The following is a 19,137-nucleotide window of genomic DNA, read 5'->3' as shown; positions in this document are numbered from 1 at the left end:
TTCAGGGTGGTGGTGCTACAAGCATGGGTGGTAGTGTTATAGTCAAGGTGGTGGTGCTGCAAGCAAAGATGGTAGCAGCACAAACAGGTGATAGTGGTACAAGCAAGGATGGTAGTATAAACAGGGGCGGTAGTGATATAAGCATGGTTGGTAGTAACAAAAACAGGAATGGTAGTAGTAGTACCAATAGGAAGGGGGGGGGGGGTTGTGGTACAAACAAGGATGGTAGCAACACAAGCAGGGATGGTAGTGGAACAAGAAGAGATGGCAGTGGTACAAGGAGTAATGGTAGTTAGTAACACAAGCAGGGATGGTACTAGAGCCAACAGGGGTGGTAGTAGAACCAACAGGGGTGGTAGTAGTACAAACAGGGGTGGTAGTGGCACAAGCAGGAATAGTAGTGGTACAAGTAGGGATGGTAACACTATAAGCAAGGATGGTAGCAGAAACATAGATGTTATTACAAACAGGGGTGGTAGTGTTACAAGCAGGGATGGTAATGATATAAGCAGGTATGGCAGTGGTACAAACAGGGGTGGTAGTGGTACAAACAGGAGGTGGTACTGGTACAGATATAGTAGTGGTACAAGCAAGGGTGGTAGTACAAACGGGTGGTGGTAGTTGTGGAAGCAGAGATGTTAATGGTACCAGTAAGATTGGTAGAACAAACAGGGATGGTATTGGTATAAGGTAGTAGTACAAACAAGGGTGGTAGTGATGCAAGTAGGAATGGTAGTGGTACAAACAAAGATGGTAGTACAAAAAGGGATGGTAGTTATACATGGAAATATGGTAGTACAAACAAGTGGTAGTTGTGCATGCAAGGATAGAAGTAGTACAAACAAGGGGAGGTAACTGTACAAGCAGGGGTGATGATGGTGTGTGAAAGACCTTCCCATCAAGATTTTGATACCTTGGCTGGTATAAACTCATGTTGTGCGTGTTTATGTGGCGTCAAACATCACATAATAATGAGCCCTACTCCCAAGAGACTGTGTATTTGGATACACGTGTGCTACATAAATGTGGACGCACGTGTGCTACATAAATGTGGACGCACGTGTGCTACATAAATGTGGACGCACGTGTGCTACATAAGTGAGAGGAGGCACGTGTGCTACATACGTGTGAGGCTACAAAACATGTAAAACGAAACCTTGGAGTTGATATTTACGTTCAGGTGAATAAAAGGATATAGTAGGCTGGACACCGTCGTAGTTGGGATCTGCTGGCGAACAGTCTGAGGCACGGTCGTGGTCAGCGCCGTGTAGGAAGCGTGAGAAGGAGTCCGGTGAGGAGGCTGCCAGGAGCGCAGGATGAAGGAGCGGGTGGGGGTGTGGGGGCGGGGGACCTGCCGGAGATTCGTCCCGCCGCCCGTCCATCGGGGAGGACGCCCGATGCCCGCCGTAGTAATTGGGGTAGAGTAGACTGGTGTCGTGCAACGATGGGTTGGGGATGGCCACGGAGGTAGGCAGTGAAACTGGTAGCAGTGGTGGAGGCTGGGGGAAGGTGGTGGGGCGGTGGTGCGGGTGGTGGTTGACTGGTGGTGGGGGAGGGGAGTTGCGAGGGGACATTTGACCACCCATCCCTGGTAGGGGTCCGTAGCGGGGGAAATCCTCCAGGAGTCGGCCCACCGTGCGAGGTGTGAGGCGTGAGTCCGTCACCTTATGACGCTTCTTCTTGGGTGTGACCACTAGAGGAAGAGCCTCATCTTGCTCGGGCTCCATCCCGCCGTAGGGCGAGGACTGCCCGCTGGGGATCATGCCGCCCATAGGGGGCAAGTTGCTGTGGAAGAAACCGTGAGGAGGCTTGTAGAGAGGTGGTCGTAGATGTGGTAGATTGAGGTTATTGAGGTTGTTTTCGGAACCTGGGTAGGGCGAGAGATTGAGAGGTCCGTGAGGGGCGGGCATGCCATTAAGTCTGGGCATGTTGGGGGGCCCTCTGGGATCTAGCAGCTTGTGAGAACGTGGGGAACGTGATCGTTCCATCAACTGCGAGGCAATGTCTCGGTTGAGCTGTTCAGCCGCCACTTCCGCCTGCTTGGTGAGCAGTTTTCTCTGCTGGACATACTTATTGACTATGGTGTCGATGATGACGGCCAGGGAGGCTGTGATCTCGGTCTTGAGCACGTCAGCAAGACCCTCCAGGTCTGTCACTTGGGACCCCAAACTCAAGTTTCGCAACAGCTGCAACTTCTCATTCAAGTCGGTGTTTTTCATGTCGTTTTCTCTTTGTAATCGCGCCTCTTGATTGCGGATCAGTCGTTGGGCATAATCCAGGAGGTAGGAAGAGGCATCGTTGGAGTCGTTCGAGGAGGTGGAGGTGGGAGGTTTGGGGGAGGGCGGCCGAGTTGGCTCCGGAGATCGTCGTCTCACACTTAGGTCTATCTGCAGTCCCCCTTCCTCCCCAGACTCCGCCACTCTTGACTCCCCCTGCTCGTCGTCTTCAAGACGTCTTGTTTTATTATCTGGCTCAGCCGCAGCCTCACCTTCCTCGTTTTGCGAGTCGTAGTTGGGTCGTGTCTCGTGCTGCTGTGGCAGGTACAACTTCCGCTTTTTGCACCCGTTGACGGTGGTGTTAGGGGTGGGCGAGGAGCGGATCACACTAACAATATTCTCCAGACGTTTCCTGGGTTCTGGAGAGTCAGTGCGCGGACTGTTCTGACTCATAGTCTCCTCTACCTCAGACTCACACCGCGCGTCCTCGGCTGACACACTGTTTTCATCCCTGCCCGCGTTGGTCTCCTCGCTCTTGGCCTCCACCAAGTCTGTCGCCCCCTTGTAACTATTGTTATTGTTGTGTAAGGAACGGGCGGCCTCAATCTCCTCCATAGTAAGAAGGTCCCGTTTACGTCCCTGAAGGATTTCCCGTAAGAGCACGTTATCTGGCTCTGGTCCCCGTATAACCGAGTTCACTGCATCAGCACTATGCACGCTAGAGCTTGTCACTTTGTCCAATACACCCATGGTTGACACGGTGTCTTCAGGCGGGCAGGGCGCCACAGGCTTGGTGTGGGCGCCAAACAACTCACTCAGCATACCGCGCGAACCCACCGTGGGTGGGGGGTTGAAATAGTTCACAAACGGTAGTCCACAAAAGGGTTGACTTGCACTGAAGAGGTTAGGAGCACTTCCCGGCCTGACTGCATTAACACTAACACCACACAGGTTGGGTAAACTACTGAAGGCCGAGTAAGAGTTCCTTGGCTCTCCGGCGTCTACTCTTGTTCTGATCCGTTTCGGTTTCTTCGACAGCTTTTCTCCTAGCATGAAGCAATCGCTTTCTTCGTCGTGAGCCATTGCGGTAGGGAGCGCGCCGATTGGCGGAGGATGCATGGTGGGTGGAGCGAGAGGTAGCGGCGGCCAATAGGGTGGCGCTACGTCACGAGGCCCGATTCTTAAGCCACCAACCAGGCTGCTTGGCTCATCCGGTGCGCCTGTAAGGGTAAGAAAGACGTACGTGAGTATGCTGAGGATGCGCAATGGCGACTTCTTCGCGGTTTATAATATATTATAATATATAATTATATTAAATATGTTAATTATATGATAATACAAAATGTAATAGGAAAGAATATGAAAATGAAGGAAATAATCAGGCGGTCCAAATGACACAGGAAAAGGCACAGACTCCGGACATGGAATCATCTAAATAGCGGCCGCTGGCATATTTTCCGCGTTACAATCGCACCCCCGTCACATAAGGACCCTCCCTGTAGCCCTCTCCAGAATCACCAATGAGGCTCATGAGAAAACAGCTCCAGCTAACTTATCCAATTATATGAAAATAAAACTATCTCTCGTATAACATACATTACTTACTGGAGACGGCTTCACAGATCATTATGTTCACACGCCGACGCTAACAGAATCACTCGTAACGTTTAATCAACGCTCCAATTTGAATGAAAACCTTCACTACGCTAGTGCATCAACGATGAAAAAATAAATACATATAAAAATATGTACGTGTGCATGTGTACGTAATCAAATATGGACGGGAGAGATAGGTATGACAGCATGACAAAGGGGGGGAATGGAGGGGTAAAGAGAGAGTGTAACATGAATATACAGACCAAGGAGGGGACTCCCAGCCTCCACCTTCCCCACAATTCGACAATAAGAACAACAAGAGTGCGTCGCCCAGGCTGCGACTGACGCCTGAGAATCGCTACACTGAATCACACTGTGTTTTATAACGATGCTACGACAGGCAGCAGCGGCAGCAACGAAGAAATTACGAGAGAGGAGCTGGAAGTTTAATGGGAAGCACCCTTGGTCTGCAGTGGGAAAAGTACTTAGATGTTAATTAGAAGATGTGTACGGGGTACTAGTGGAGGAGGGAGGGAAAGTGCAGTGTCTTAGCGAAGTGGCCAAGTGCTGGTAGTGAGGGGGAGATAGCAAGAGAGAGAGAGAGAGAGAGAGAGAGGAGAGGGAAGGGAGACACTGAACAAGTGTGAAAAAAGAGGGAAAGAGAGAGAGAGAAGGGTTGGATGTGGGGTCGTGCGGAGAAACAAAACATTATATATATATATATATATATATATATATATATATATATATATATATATATATATATATATATATATATATATATATATATATATATATATACATTATGCATATATATTATGCACAATTTATTTCAATAACTACTTTGATAAAGGTACAATAGACGCAGGTATGTACACGTGCTTGCACACATGCGCGCGTTCTCGTGCGCGACACACACACACACACACACACACACACACACACACACACACACACACACACACACACACACACACGTCGGTCTCCCCCTTCACCAAAAATACCATCACTTCATGACACGTGGTGTGTGTGTGTGTGTGTGTGTGTGTGTGTGTGTGTGTGTGTGTGTGTGTGTGTGTGTGTGTGAGAGAGAGAGAGAGAGAGAGAGAGAGAGATGGGGAGGGGGAGAAGGAATGCAAAAAAAAAAAAGTAAAAAAGACAGGTGAGAGTAATATCGTGAAAAGAGAAAGACAGACACGGAGAGATAAACAAGAGACCAACAAACAGAGATGGACAAAGACAGGCATACGGATTAAGAGTTGAAATACATGAGAATATGAAAATAAGGAGACGACGAAGAACAGCGATAATTCAGGAGAGACAAGAATGAAAATTAGAATGAAGCTGGAAATTAAGGGAGGAAATGAATGAAGGTGGAAGATAAGCTATTTGACAGAAGAGAATGAAAGAAGAATAAGAGAATAGTGAAAGATAAAGAAGAGAAAATTTTAGAGGAAGAAGAGAAATAAGTGGAAGATGAAGAATATATAATAAACGGCATAAATTAAAAAAAAAGAGAATGCTGGGAAGGAGAGAGAAAAGAGAAGGAAGGACACAGTAGAAGGATGAGGAGGTGATAAGGGACGAGGTGGAGGAGGGGATGGAGGAGAGGTAAAGGAAACCTAAGGAGGAGGGGATAAAGGGGGAGACGGAGGAGGAGGAGGTAGAGAAGGGGATGAGGAGACGAAGGAGGAATAAGGAGATGAAGGAGATGATATAGGAAATAAAGGAGTAGATGGAGGAGGGAACAAAGGAGGAGATGGAGGAGGGGGATAAAAGAGGATGTGAAGGAGGAGGGGATAAAGGAGGTGGAGGAGGAGAGGATAAAGGAGGAGGTGAAGGAGGAGGAGGGGATAAAGGAGGAGGTGGAGGAGGAGGGGATAAAGGAGGAGGTGGAGGAGCAGTGCTCTCGCTTCTCCTCAGGTTATCGATCTGGCTAGCCTTTGGTCAGCTGTGGTGACGGTGTTGCTCCCGCCGCCCGCCCATCGCCGCCCACACGCCCGCCCCATCGCCGCCCGCCCACCCAAATTTTGTATGTCATGCATTTATTGCCACCCACGATCCCTATTAGCTCCTACTGCTGCATTCCTGCTCATAGGCCTATAGAATCATTCCTGTTCATAGGCCTATCGACGCATCCCTGCTTGTGCGCCCATCGACGCGTTCCTGTGTGCCTAGCGACAGATTCCTGTGTCTGTTGAGGTATTCCTATGTGCCTATCGACGCATTCCTGTGTCTATCCACACATTCCTATTTGCCTATCGACGCATCCCTATGTGCCTATCGACGCATTCCTATGTGCCTATCAACGCATATATTCCCATTGCCAAGTACAGTATTCCCGCCCATACATGTGCTGAATGTACCTATGTCTACCTGTAAGCCTTAATTATTAATGTCTATGCGCCTTTTGTTGCTCATTTAGAGTAAGGATGGACTATCCCCGCCCATGCGCGTATTGTTTTCTATGCGTCTGTCGGCTACGCACCTATCGCCGCGGACGCGCCTGTCCCCGCCCACAAATGCTTTGCCATTCCCCATTTACATCCCACGAGGACAGGACGTCGCGAATTTGTTCCACAGCCACGAGCGTGCTCACTCACGAACCCATCCGCCCGCTCGCGTATATGCACGAACCCACTCTCTTGTGTATATGCACGAACTCACTCACTCTTGTATACGCATGGATCCACTGGCTCGTGTATACGCATGGATCCACTCGCTCGGGTATACGTATGCACCCGATTGCCCGCCTGCCCATTCGTGCACTCACATTCGCGCGCGCACACCCGCCCACCCACTCGTGTACACGAAAAGTGCGTGCGTGCACACGCACGACACCCCCTTCACATCCGTCCGCGCGCACGCCTATGCGTTCACGTAGTACGGAGACAGACATGGAAAACCATGTTGATGGTAGGACATGTGATAATGGGAGATTAAATGGGGAGGTCACGATAATGGGGAGGATGGATTTACGGGGAATGGGGGGAGTCACTGTGAAAGGATATACTCTTTAATTGGTGTTGGTATGGTCATTGACGTGGGAGAATCACACCCATGCAAAAAGTACTCTCGTGTATATGGGGATTGTAGGTACAAGAGGGGGGGGAATGATGGGAATACTGAGAGACAATGTTTAAAATGTGGGATACTGTGGTGGTGGGAGACTGTCGTGGTGGAGGGAGACTGTGGTGGTGGTGGGAGGCTGTGTGGTGGTGGTGGGAGGCTGTGTGGTGGTGGTGGGAGGCTGAGTGGTAGTGGTGGTGGGAGGCTGTGTAGTGATGGTGGTAGAAGGCTGTGTAGTGGTGGTGGGAGTCTGCGTGGTGGTGGGGGGGGAGGCTGTGTAGTGGTGAAGTGGGAGGCTGTGTAGTGGTGGTGGAAAGCTGTGTGGTGATGGTGGTAGGCTGCGCAGTGGTGGTGGGAGTCTGCGTGGTGGTGGGGGTGGTGGTGGGAGGCTGCGTACTGGTGGTGGTGGGAGGCTGTGTAGTGGTGGGAAGCTGTGTAGTGGTGTTGGAGGCTGTGGTGGTGGTGGTGGTGGAGGTAGAAAGCTGTGTGGTGGTGGTGGTGGGAGGCTGCGTGGTGGTGGTGGTGGGAGGCTGTTTGGTGGTGGCGGGAGGCTGTGTAGTGGTGGTGGTGGAGGAGGAAGGCTGTGTGATAGTAGTGGTGTTGGGAGACTGTGTAGTGTTGGGAGGAAGCGTGATGGTGGTGGGAGGCCGTGTGGTGGTGGTGGGAGGCTGTGCAGTGGTGGTGGTGGGAGGCTGTGCAGTGGTGGTGGTGGGAGGCTGTGCAGTGGTGGTGGTGGAAGGCTGTGCAGTGGTGGTGGAAGGCGGTGTGGTAGTGGAGGTATTGAGAGGCTGCGTGGTGGTGGTTGGAGGCTGTGTAGTGGAGATGGTGGGAGGCTGTGTAGTGGTGGTGGGAGGCTGTGTTGTGGTGGCGGGAGGATGTGTGGTAGTGGGAAGCTGTGTAGCGGTGGTTGTGTGGGAGGCTGTGTTGCTGGTGGTGGTGGGAGGCTGTGTGGTGCTGTTGGTGGTGGGAGGCTGTGTGGTGGTGATGGTGTTGGGAGGCTGTGGTGGTGGTGATGGTGTTGAGAGGCTGTGTGGTGGTGATGGTGTTGAGAGGCTGTGTGGTGGTGATGGTGTTGAGAGGCTGTGTGGTGGTGATGGTGTTGGGAGGCTGTGTTTTGGTGATGGTGTTGAGAGGCTGTGTTTCGGTGATGGTGTTGGGAGGCTGTTTTGGTGATGGTGTTGGGGGCTGTGTAGTAGTGGTGGGAGGCTGTGTGGTGGGGGGAGCCTGTGTAGTGGTTGGAGGCTGTAGTGGTGGTGGGAGGCTGTAGTGGTGGTGGGAGGCTGTGTAGTGATGGCGGGAGGCTGTGGTGGTGAAGACTGTGGTGATGAGAGACGGTGGTGATGGGAGGACCGTATGATGGGAGGACACGGTTTGGTGGGAGACTGCGGTGGCAGGACACGGTGTGGTGGGAGACTGGTGGTAGGACACGGTGAGGTGGGGGACTGTGGTGGTAGGACATGGTGTGGTGGGAGACTGTGGTGGTAGGACATGGTGTGGTGGGAGACTGTGGTGGTAGGACACGGTGTGGTGGGAGACTTGGTGGTAGGAGACTGTGGCAGGACACGGTGTGGTGGGAGCTGTGGTGGTAAGACAAGGTGTGATGGGAGACTGTGGTAGCAGGAAACGGTGTGGTGGGAGGCTGTGGTGGTAGGAGACGGTGTGGTGGGAGACTGTGGTGGTAGGACACGGTGTGGTGGGAGACTGTGGTGGTAGCACACGGTGTGGTGGGAGACTGGGGTGGTAGGACACGGTGTGGTGGGAGACTGTGGTGGTAAGACACGGTGTGGTGGGAGACTGTGGTGGTAGGACACGGCTTGGTGGGAGGCTGTGGTGGTAGGACATGGTGTGGTGGGAGACTGTGGTGGTAGGATACGGTGTGGTGGGAGACTTGGTGGTAGGAGACTGTGGCAGGACACGGTGTGGTGGGAGCTGTGGTTGTAAGACAAGGTGTGGTGGAAGACTGTGGTGGTAGGACACGGTGTGATGGGAGACTGTGGTGGTAGGACACGGTGTGGTGGGAGGCTGTGGTGGTAGGGCACGGTGTGGTGGTAGGAGACGGTGTGGTGAGAGACTGTGGTGGTAGGACACGGTGTGGTGGGAGACTGTGGTGGTAGGACACGGTTTGGTGGGAGACTGTGGTGGTAGGACACGGTGTGGTGTGAGGCTGTGGTGGTAGGGCACGGTGTGGTGGTAGGAGACGGTGTGGTGGGAGACTGTGGTGGTAGGACACGGCGTGGTGGGAGACTGTGGTGGTAGGACACGGTGTGGTGTGAGGCTGTGGTGGTAGGGCACGGTGTGGTGGTAGGAGACGGTGTGGTGGGAGACTGTGGTGGTAGGACACGGTGTGGTGGGAGACTGTGGTGGTAGCACATGGTGTGGTGGGAGACTGGGTTGGTAGGAGACGGTGTGGTGGGAGACTGTGGTGGTAGGACACGGTGTGGTGGGAGACTGTGGTGGTAAGACACGGTGTGGTGGAAGACTGTGGTGGTAGGACACGGTGTGGTGGGAGACTGTGGTGGTAGGACACGGTGTGGTGGGAGACTGTGGGGGAAGGACACGTTATGGTGGGAGCTGTGGTGGTAGGACACGGTGTTGTGGGAGATTGTGGTGGTAGGACACGGTGTTGTGGGAGACTGTGGTGGTAGGACACGGTGTGGTGGGAGATTGTGGTGGTAGGACACGGTGTGGTGGGAGGATGTGGTGGTAGGGCACGGTGTGGTGGGAGACTGTGGTGGTAGGACACGGTGTGGTGGGAGACTGTGGTGGTAGGACACGGTGTGGTGGTAGGAGGCGGTGTGGTGGGAGAATGGGTGGTAGGACACGGTGTGGTGGGAGACTGTGGTGGTAGCACATGGTGTGGTGGGAGACTGGGGTGGTAGGACATGGTGTGGTGGGAGACTGTGGTGGTAGGACACAGTGTGGTGGGACTGTGGTGGTAGGACACGGTGTGGTGGGAGACTGTGGTGGTAGGACACAGTGTGGTGGGAGGCTGTGGTAGTAGGGCACGGTGTGGTGGTAGACGGTGTGGTGGGAGACTGTGGTGGTAGGACACGGTGTGGTGGGAGACTGTGGTGGTAGGACACGGTGTGGTGGGAGACTGTGGTGGTAGGACACGGTGTGGTGGGAGACTGTGGGGGAAGGACACGGTGTGGTGAGAGCTGTGGTGGTAGGACACGGTGTGGTGGGAGACTGTGGTGGTAGGACACGGTGTGGTGGGAGACTGTGGTGGTAGGACACGGTGTGGTGGGAGGCTGTGGTGGTAGGGCACGGTGTGGTGGTAGGAGACGGTGTGGTGGGTGACTGTGGTGGTAGGACACGGTGTGGTGGGAGACTGTGGTGGTAGCACATGGTGTGGTGGGAGACTGTGGGGGAAGGACACGGTGTGGTGGGAGGCTGTGATGTTAGGGCACGGTGTGGTGGTAGGAGCGGTGTGGTGGGAGACAGTGGTGGTAGCACATGGTGTGGTGGGAGACTGGGTTGGTAGGAGACGGTGTGGTGGGAGACTGTGGTGGTAGGACACGGTGTGGTGGGAGACTGTGGTGGTAAGACACGGTGTGGTGGAAGACTGTGGTGGTAGGACACGGTGTGGTGGGAGACTGTGGTGGTAGGACACGGTGTGGTGGGAGACTGTGGGGGAAGGACACGGTGTTGTGGGAGCTGTGGTTGTAGGACACGGTGTTGTGGGAGACTGTGGTGGTAGGACACGGTGTGGTGGGAGACTGTGGTGGTAGGACACGGTGTGGTGGGAGATTGTGGTGGTAGGACACGGTGTGGTGGGAGGATGTGGTGGTAGGGCACGGTGTGGTGGGAGACTGTGGTGGTAGGACACGGTGTGGTGGGAGACTGTGGTGGTAGGACACGGTGTGGTGGGAGGCTGTGATGGTAGGGCACGGTGTGGTGGTAGGAGGCGGTGTGGTGGGAGAATGGGTGGTAGGACACGGTGTGGTGGGAGACTGTGGTGGTAGCACATGGTGTGGTGGGAGACTGGGGTGGTAGGACATGGTGTGGTGGGAGACTGTGGTGGTAGGACACGGTGTGGTGGGAGACTGTGGTGGTAGCACATGGTGTGGTGGGAGACTGGGGTAGTAGGATACGGTGTGGTGGGAGACTGTGGTGGTAGGACACGGTGTGGTGGGAGGCTGTGGTAGTAGGGCACGGTGTGGTGGTAGGAGACGGTGTGGTGGGAGACTGTGGTGGTAGGACACGGTGTGGTGGGAGACTGTGGTGGTAGGACACGGTGTGGTGGGAGACTGTGGTGGTAGGACACGGTGTGGTGGGAGACTGTGGAGGAAGGACACGGTGTGGTGAGAGACTGTGGTTGTAGGACACGGTGTGGTGGGAGACTGTGGTGGTAGGACACGGTGTGGTAGGAGGCTGTGGTGGTAGGGCACGGTGTGGTGGTAGGAGACGGTGTGGTGGGCGACTGTGGTGGTAGGACACGGTGTGGTGGGAGACTGTGGTGGTAGCACATGGTGTGGTGGGAGACTGTGGGGGGACACGGTGTGGTGGGAGGCTGTGATGTTAGGGCACGGTGTGGTGGTAGGCGGTGTGGTGGGAGAATGGGTGGTAGGACACGGTGTGGTGGGAGACTGTGGTGGTAGCACATGGTGTGGTGGGAGACTGGGGTGGTAGGACACGGTGTGGTGGGACTGTGGTGGTAGGACACGGTGTGGTGGGAGACTGTGGTGGTAGCACATGGTGTGGTGGGAGACTGGGGTGGTAGGATACGGTGTGGTGGGAGACTGTAGTAGTAGGACACGGTGTGGTGGCTGTGGTAGTAGGGCACGGTGTGGTGGTAGGAGACGGTGTGGTGGGAGACTGTGGTGGTAGGACACGGTGTGGTGGGAGACTATGGTGGTAGGACACGGTGTGGTGGGAGACTGTGGGGGAAGGACACGGTGTGGTGGGAGCTGTGGTGGTAGGACACGGTGTGGTGGGAGACTGTGGTGGTAGGACACGGTGTGGTGGGAGACTGTGGTGGTAGGACACGGTGTGGTGGGAGACTGGTGGTAGGACACGGTGTGGTGGGAGGCTGTGGTGGTAGGGCACGGTGTGGTGGGTGACTGTGGTGGTAGGACACGGTGTGGTGGGAGACTGTGGTGGGAGCACATGGTGTGGTGGGGGACTGTAGTGGTAGGACACGGTGTGGCGGGAGACTGTAGTGGTAGCACATGGTGTGGTGGGAGACGGGTGGTACGACACGGTGTGGTGGGAAACTGTGGTGGTAGGACACGGTATGGTGGGAGACTGGTGTTAGGAGACGGTGTGGTAGAACACTTTATAGGTTATGGTGGTTCACAATGTTTTTGTGGAACACAGTGTGGTGGTGGGACACGATGTGGTGGTGAGACATGGTGATAGTGGGACACGGTGTGATAGTGGGACACGGTGTGATAGTGGGACACGGTGTGATAGTGGGACACGGTGTGGTAGTGGGACACGGTGTGATAGTGGGACACGGTGTGGTAGTGAGACATAGTTGGGTGGATGTACACGATTTCGTTGTGATGATACAGTTTGGTGAACTAATAAACAATATAGTCGACCAATTCACACACCCAAAAGCAAACATCAACATATTAATCCCGTTAACATATGAAAAAAAAACCCATTCCCCCTGACCATCCCTGTTGTCAATAGTAAAAACTGAGAGAAAGAGACAGAGGCCACGCACATCTCCCCGCCGTACCGTTGTTGGTCTACTGACGATCTATCGCGTAACCAGAGCCGCCGCGGCTCCTGCCGGTAAACATTACCATAGGCCGCCTGACTCTTCAAACCTGACCGAACATTTGCATTGTTTATCGGTTATTTGACAAGACGACACCTCTATCTTCACTCCAGCTAATAGTTTCGTCACGGGTTGATTGATCTCTCTTATCCGTTAAGTGATTCGTAGCGATAGATTTCGATAGCCTAGCGAGCGAGGCTTGAAAATTATTTTTTTCCCTCGTTAACCGGACAAATTCACGCCTTTTCGCTTCTAATGTAACTTCTTTGCTGGGTGTATTTCGGGTTTTCGACGTCGCCTGATGGTTTAGTTACGTACTTTAGTGAAGAATGTGGAAATAGGGAGTGGGGAGGGGAGGGGGAAGGGAATGGTTTATAGTGCAATAGGTAAATGGGTGAGCACTTGAAGGCAGCAGCGGCACACGCAGGCGTCGAGGCGCGTGTCCATGGTGGTTACCAAGTAATGATTATTATTATTATTCTTTCTTATGCACTGCTGCTCGTTACTTGACGTAACGGACGCTGCTTAAACGTTTCTTTCAGTAGCGTTGCTGCTACTACTACCTTCACCACCGTCGTTATCCACGGTGATGCCAGCTACCACAACTTATAATTATGTTACTACCCCCCCTTCCTGCTTAATAACCATCACAACCCTACTGTGTTATTACAACCACCATTCCATAGACAACCACAATTGCTACCCCCGTCACCACCATACCTAAGGTGTCAAAACACTTCGTTACAACCAAAACCTCGGGTTGTGGTTGTAAGGAAGAGTTGTAATACCTGGTTACGATCTGTGTAAACACAATACTGTGAAATTTGTGGAGCGCTGATGTAATCCATCTACTTTTTTTTTTTCAGGCAGCCTATTGTTAAGTAACTGTGTCATCACAGCTTCACGAGCTGGTTAAAAAAAAAAGCGTTGCTTATAGTGGGTGGTATATATATAAGGTGTCAAATCTTCACATCATTTGACAGATGGATAATTATTTATAGTGAAAACACTGTTGGGTATTTGTTAATATTTACAGTTAACAGATGGCGTAGTGAGGCTCCAGGTAGTTGGTAAGAGGCGCTAGGCTAGAAAAACATACCATGAACAAAAGCAGATTTTATATTATAATACGACATTTCGCCCACAAGTACTTGATAAGGCCTACATGTATGGTTAGTGAAACATCGTATTTTTAATAACAGGTCTGCTTTTTTTTTGCTGTGCTTTTTTTTCTACCAGTCCCAAGAACTTGTCAACAAGTATTGACATGTATCAAGACTTTTGTTAAGTCTTGATTCATACCAGAGTTGGGAGAGACATTACTCACCGGCTAATGATGCAAATTATTAGTTTACCACATAACTTATCAATGCAAGTTTGGCGGCACCACGTAACACACTGAACTAATACTGCAGTAGGCTTATTGGCCCATGCTAGGCAGGTCTAACTCGCACCCCTTTCAACACCCATTCACGTATCCATCCAATAAATACATATATTCCGAGAGAGGCTGCGGCAGGTGTTAAACCCGCACTGCGCTAATCTGAGGAAAAACTTCCCTTCACTCCTTCAGCTGTTGCCTTGAAACTTTGCACAGCTCCTGATGAGGCACTGAAAAGTGTGAAAGTATTTGGACTAATGATTTCCACCACCCCCATGGCTTGTCTTGCATGCATGCATATATATATATATATATATATATATATTATATATATATATATATATATATATATATATATATATATATATATATATATATATATATATATATGCTACCTGGCAGTCTGTGCCACTCATCCACAACCATATTGCCAGTACTTTCCATTAATATCCTGACTTGAGCCGCTTGGACACATGCAAAAACTTCCAGAAAAAGGTAGGGAAGGGATGCCATAAGCTAGCTCATCCGGGTTCGAACTGCAGTGTTCAAGTATATTGTTACGCTCAAAGAAGTACAAAATCTCAGGCTTCATGAAGGATATATAACCCACACTCTACTGGAATGCTCCAATAAGCAATCTGTGTGGCTATAGGCTTCGTAAATGCAAACTCTCAGAATACCCTACCGTCTTCCCCCCTCTCCCACCTCCGTCATACTCCCTATTGCAATCGATATTTCCTTGAGGATTTTTGAATATTACGATAAAAAACAGAGAGAGAGGATTTTATTTTGGTTGGAGATCTGATACATCAGAGTGATAGATGTTTGTTTTTGTGATTTTTTAACGTATGTCTTAACGTAAAATTCCCTGGGCGATGATGAAAGAGACAATGATCAAACACAACCATGGCAAGAAAAATTGCCGAAGGCATCCAGGTGGTCTTAACAAGCAAGAGTTACGGTGCTGTCATCCAGGTGGTCTTAACAAGCAAGAGTTACGGTGCTGTCATCCAGGTGGTCTTAACAAGCAAGAGTTACGGTGCTGTCATCCAGGTGGTCTTAACAAGCAAGAGTTATGGTGCTGTTATCCAGGTGGTCTTAACAAGCAAGAGTTATGGTGCTGTTATCCAGGTGGTCTTAACAAGCAAGAGTTATGGTGCTGTTATCCAGGTGGTCTTAACAAGCAAGAGTTATGGTGCTGTTATCCAGGTGGTCTTAACAAGCAAGAGTTATGGTGCTGTTATCCAGGTGGTCTTAACAAGCAAGAGTTATGGTGCTGTTATCCAGGTGGTCTTAACAAGCAAGAGTTATGGTGCTGTCATCCAGGTGGTCTTAACAAGCAAGAGAGTTACGGTGCTGTCATCCAGGTGGTCTTAACAAGCAAGAGAGTTATGGTGCTGTCATCCAGGTGGTCTTAACAAGCAAGAGAGTTATGGTGCTGTTATCCAGGTGGTCTTAACAAGCAAGAGTTACGGTGCTGTCATCCAGGTGGTCTTAACAAGCAAGAGAGTTACGGTGCTGTTATCCAGGTGGTCTTAACAAGCAAGAGAGTTACGGTGCTGTCATCCAGGTGGTCTTAACAAGCAAGAGAGTTACGGTGCTGTCATCCAGGTGGTCTTAACAAGCAAGAGAGTTATGGTGCTGTCATCCAGGTGGTCTTAACAAGCAAGAGAGTTATGGTGCTGTCATCCAGGTGGTCTTAACAAGCAAGAGAGTTACGGTGCTGTCATCCAGGTGGTCTTAACAAGCAAGAGAGTTATGGTGCTGTCATCCAGGTGGTCTTAACAAGCAAGAGAGTTATGGTGCTGTTATCCAGGTGGTCTTAACAAGCAAGAGAGTTACGGTGCTGTCATCCAGGTGGTCTTAACAAGCAAGAGAGTTATGGTGCTGTCATCCAGGTGGTCTTAACAAGCAAGAGAGTTACGGTGCTGTTATCCAGGTGGTCTTAACAAGCAAGAGAGTTATGGTGCTGTCATCCAGGTGGTCTTAACAAGCAAGAGAGTTATGGTGCTGTCATCCAGGTGGTCTTAACAAGCAAGAGAGTTACGGTGCTGTCATCCAGGTGGTCTTAACAAGCAAGAGAGTTATGGTGCTGTCATCCAGGTGGTCTTAACAAGCAAGAGAGTTATGGTGCTGTTATCCAGGTAGTCTTAACAAGCAAGAGAGTTACGGTGCTGTTATCCAGGTGGTCTTAACAAGCAAGAGAGTTACGGTGCTGTCATCCAGGTGGTCTTAACAAGCAAGAGAGTTACGGTGCTGTCATCCAGGTGGTCTTAACAAGCAAGAGAGTTACGGTGCTGTCATCCAGGTGGTCTTAACAAGCAAGAGAGTTACGGTGCTGTCATCCAGGTGGTCTTAACAAGCAAGAGTTACGGTGCTGTCATCCAGGTGGTCTTAACAAGCAAGAGTTACGGTGCTGTCATCCAGGTGGTCTTAACAAGCAAGAGAGTTATGGTGCTGTCATCCAGGTGGTCTTAACAAGCAAGAGAGTTACGGTGCTGTCATCCAGGTGGTCTTAACAAGCAAGAGAGTTACGGTGCTGTTATCCAGGTGGTCTTAACAAGCAAGAGAGTTATGGTGCTGTCATCCAGGTGGTCTTAACAAGCAAGAGAGTTATGGTGCTGTCATCCAGGTGGTCTTAACAAGCAAGAGAGTTATGGTGCTGTCATCCAGGTGGTCTTAACAAGCAAGAGAGTTACGGTGCTGTCATCCAGGTGGTCTTAACAAGCAAGAGAGTTACGGTGCTGTCATCCAGGTGGTCTTAACAAGCAAGAGAGTTACGGTGCTGTCATCCAGATGGTTTTAACAAGCAAGAGAGTTACGGTGCTGTCATCCAGGTGGTCTTAACAAGCAAGAGAGTTACGGTGCTGTCATCCAGGTGGTTTTAACAAGCAAGAGAGTTACGGTGCTCTCATCCAGGTGGTCTTAACAAGCAAGAGAGTTACGGTGCTGTCATCCAGGTGGTCTTAACAAGCAAGAGAGTTATGGTGCTGTCATCCAGGTGGTCTTAACAAGCAAGAGAGTTACGGTGCTGTCATCCAGGTGGTCTTAACAAGTAAGAGAGTTACGGTGCTGTCATCCAGGTGGTCTTAACAAGCAAGAGAGTTACAGTTCTGTTATTCAGGTGGTCCTAAGCAAGACTACTTCTCTGAGCAAGCAAGATCATTGACCTCATCTACGTGGTTTTCAGCAAGACTGCTCTACTGATCTTATACAGATGGTCCTACTGAGCCAGACCGCTCTTCCACAATTACACAGATGGTGTTACTGGACAAGACTAAGTAAGCTGCAGCCTTTCACCTCCTCTTGATTAGCCAAAGAGCAAATTACACAGGAAGTAATTAAGTTTTGTAATTCGTCTGGAGTCAGGTGTACAGGTCTGATTACCTATAATGTCGTAGCCCCACATGTGTTTAATTTGTGCCTTCCCCACATGTTTAATATGTGCACTCCTCACATACGCGTGTGTTCTTCGCCGGGTGAGCCTAAACATGTGTCGCTAGCAACTGCGTTACTGTCGCTGGTGGTGAGGCTACACACCTGTTCTTGGAGACCCGTGCCGTGATACACACCTGCCTTAGCGCCACGACACCGGTTTTGAAATGGTGTATACAGTGATATCACACACCTGTCATGGTGTAACAGATGTCTCACGTACATGTGCACAGATATCAAATCTTTCTCACACACACAGGAACACAGAAACACGCATGTGTGCGCACAAATTTCACATGTGCCCATAAAAATTTACACGTGCGTCTAAAAAATCACACATATGAACACGTAAAAAAATTTCGCCTGCATATATATATGTCGTGCCGAATAGGCAGAACTTGCTATCTTGGCTTAAACAGCAACGCTCATCGTGCCATATAGGACAAGAGAAAATTTGTGTATGCAATAATTTCGCCAAAATCATTCTGAACCTAACGAAAAAAATATATTTCACTGTGTATGTTTAGTATTAAATTATTGTAAACAAATCTAAAATATATTTAGTTGGGTTAGGCTAAAATAAATTGTTCTTGTTATAATAAGGTTAGGTAAGTTTTCTAAGATTCTTTTGGACCGAAATTAAATTTTTTTACATTAACATTAATGAAAAAAATATATCTTTAAACGTATAAGAGAAAATTTTAGAAAACTTAATTTTAAATGAGTTCTTGAAAATTGACCAGTTTTACATATTCGGCACGACATATATATATATATATATATATATATATATATATATATATATATATATATATATATATATATATATATATATATATATATATATATATATATATATCCAAACAAGTGCACACAATTCCCCCACACGTGCACACAACAGGCACCTTAAGTAATAAAATGTGCACATTTAGCCACCATACACACACACACACACACACACACACACACACACACACACACACACACACACACACACACACACATACACACACACACAAACACACACACACACAAACACACACACACAAACACACACACACACACCCTCACACACACACAAACACACACACACACACACACACACACACACACACACACACACACACACACACACACATACACACACACACACACACATACACACACACACACACACACACACACATTAACATTAATGAAAAAAATATATCTTTAAACGTATAAGAGAAAATTCCGATACCTTAGTAAGGAATCATTCAAGACACTGTACACCGTGTATGTCAGGCCCATACTGGAGTATGCAGCACCTGTTTGGAACCCGCACTTGATAAAGCACGTCAAGAAACTAGAGAAAGTACAAAGGTTTGCAACAAGGTTAGTTCCAGAGCTAAGGGGAATGTCCTATGAAGAAAGATTAAGGGAAATCGGCCTGACGACACTGGAGGACAGGAGGGTCAGGGGAGACATGATAACGACATATAAAATACTGCGTGGAATAGACAAGGTGGACAAGGACAGGATGTTCCAGGGAGGGGACACAGAAACAAGAGGCCACAATTGGAAGTTGAAGACACAAATGAGTCAGAGAGATAGTAGGAAGTATTTCTTCAGTCATAGAGTTGTAAGGCAGTGGAATAGCCTAGAAAATGACGTAGTGGAGGCAGGAACCATACACAGTTTTAAGACGAGGTTTGATAAAGCTCATGGAG

The 19,137-nt window shown here is 50.0% G+C and overlaps 1 protein-coding gene and 1 long non-coding RNA gene across 6 annotated transcripts in view; one reads left to right on the top strand and one right to left on the bottom strand.

Annotated features, from left to right (window-relative positions):
- pros (homeobox protein prospero) overlaps positions 1-19,137 on the bottom strand; it is a 353,602-nt gene that overhangs the window by 43,342 nt on the left and 291,123 nt on the right. For all 5 annotated transcript variants that reach the window (XM_070082294.1, XM_053773790.2, XM_070082293.1 and 2 more), the window contains one exon: positions 1,175-3,436. In XM_070082294.1, the coding sequence (XP_069938395.1) occupies positions 1,175-3,436 (2,262 nt within the window). The remainder of the gene's footprint in view (positions 1-1,174; positions 3,437-19,137) is intronic.
- The window catches only part of LOC138852340 (uncharacterized), a 286,701-nt gene that overhangs the window by 87,591 nt on the left and 179,973 nt on the right, over positions 1-19,137 (top strand). The gene's annotated exons all lie outside the window — the stretch shown is intronic.

Source organism: Cherax quadricarinatus, chromosome 7 (genome assembly GCF_038502225.1).
Source record: "Cherax quadricarinatus isolate ZL_2023a chromosome 7, ASM3850222v1, whole genome shotgun sequence".
Taxonomy (NCBI): Eukaryota; Metazoa; Arthropoda; class Malacostraca; order Decapoda; family Parastacidae; genus Cherax; species Cherax quadricarinatus.
Note: the sequence above shows the minus strand (reverse complement) of the source record. Positions and strands in the feature narration are given on the sequence as shown.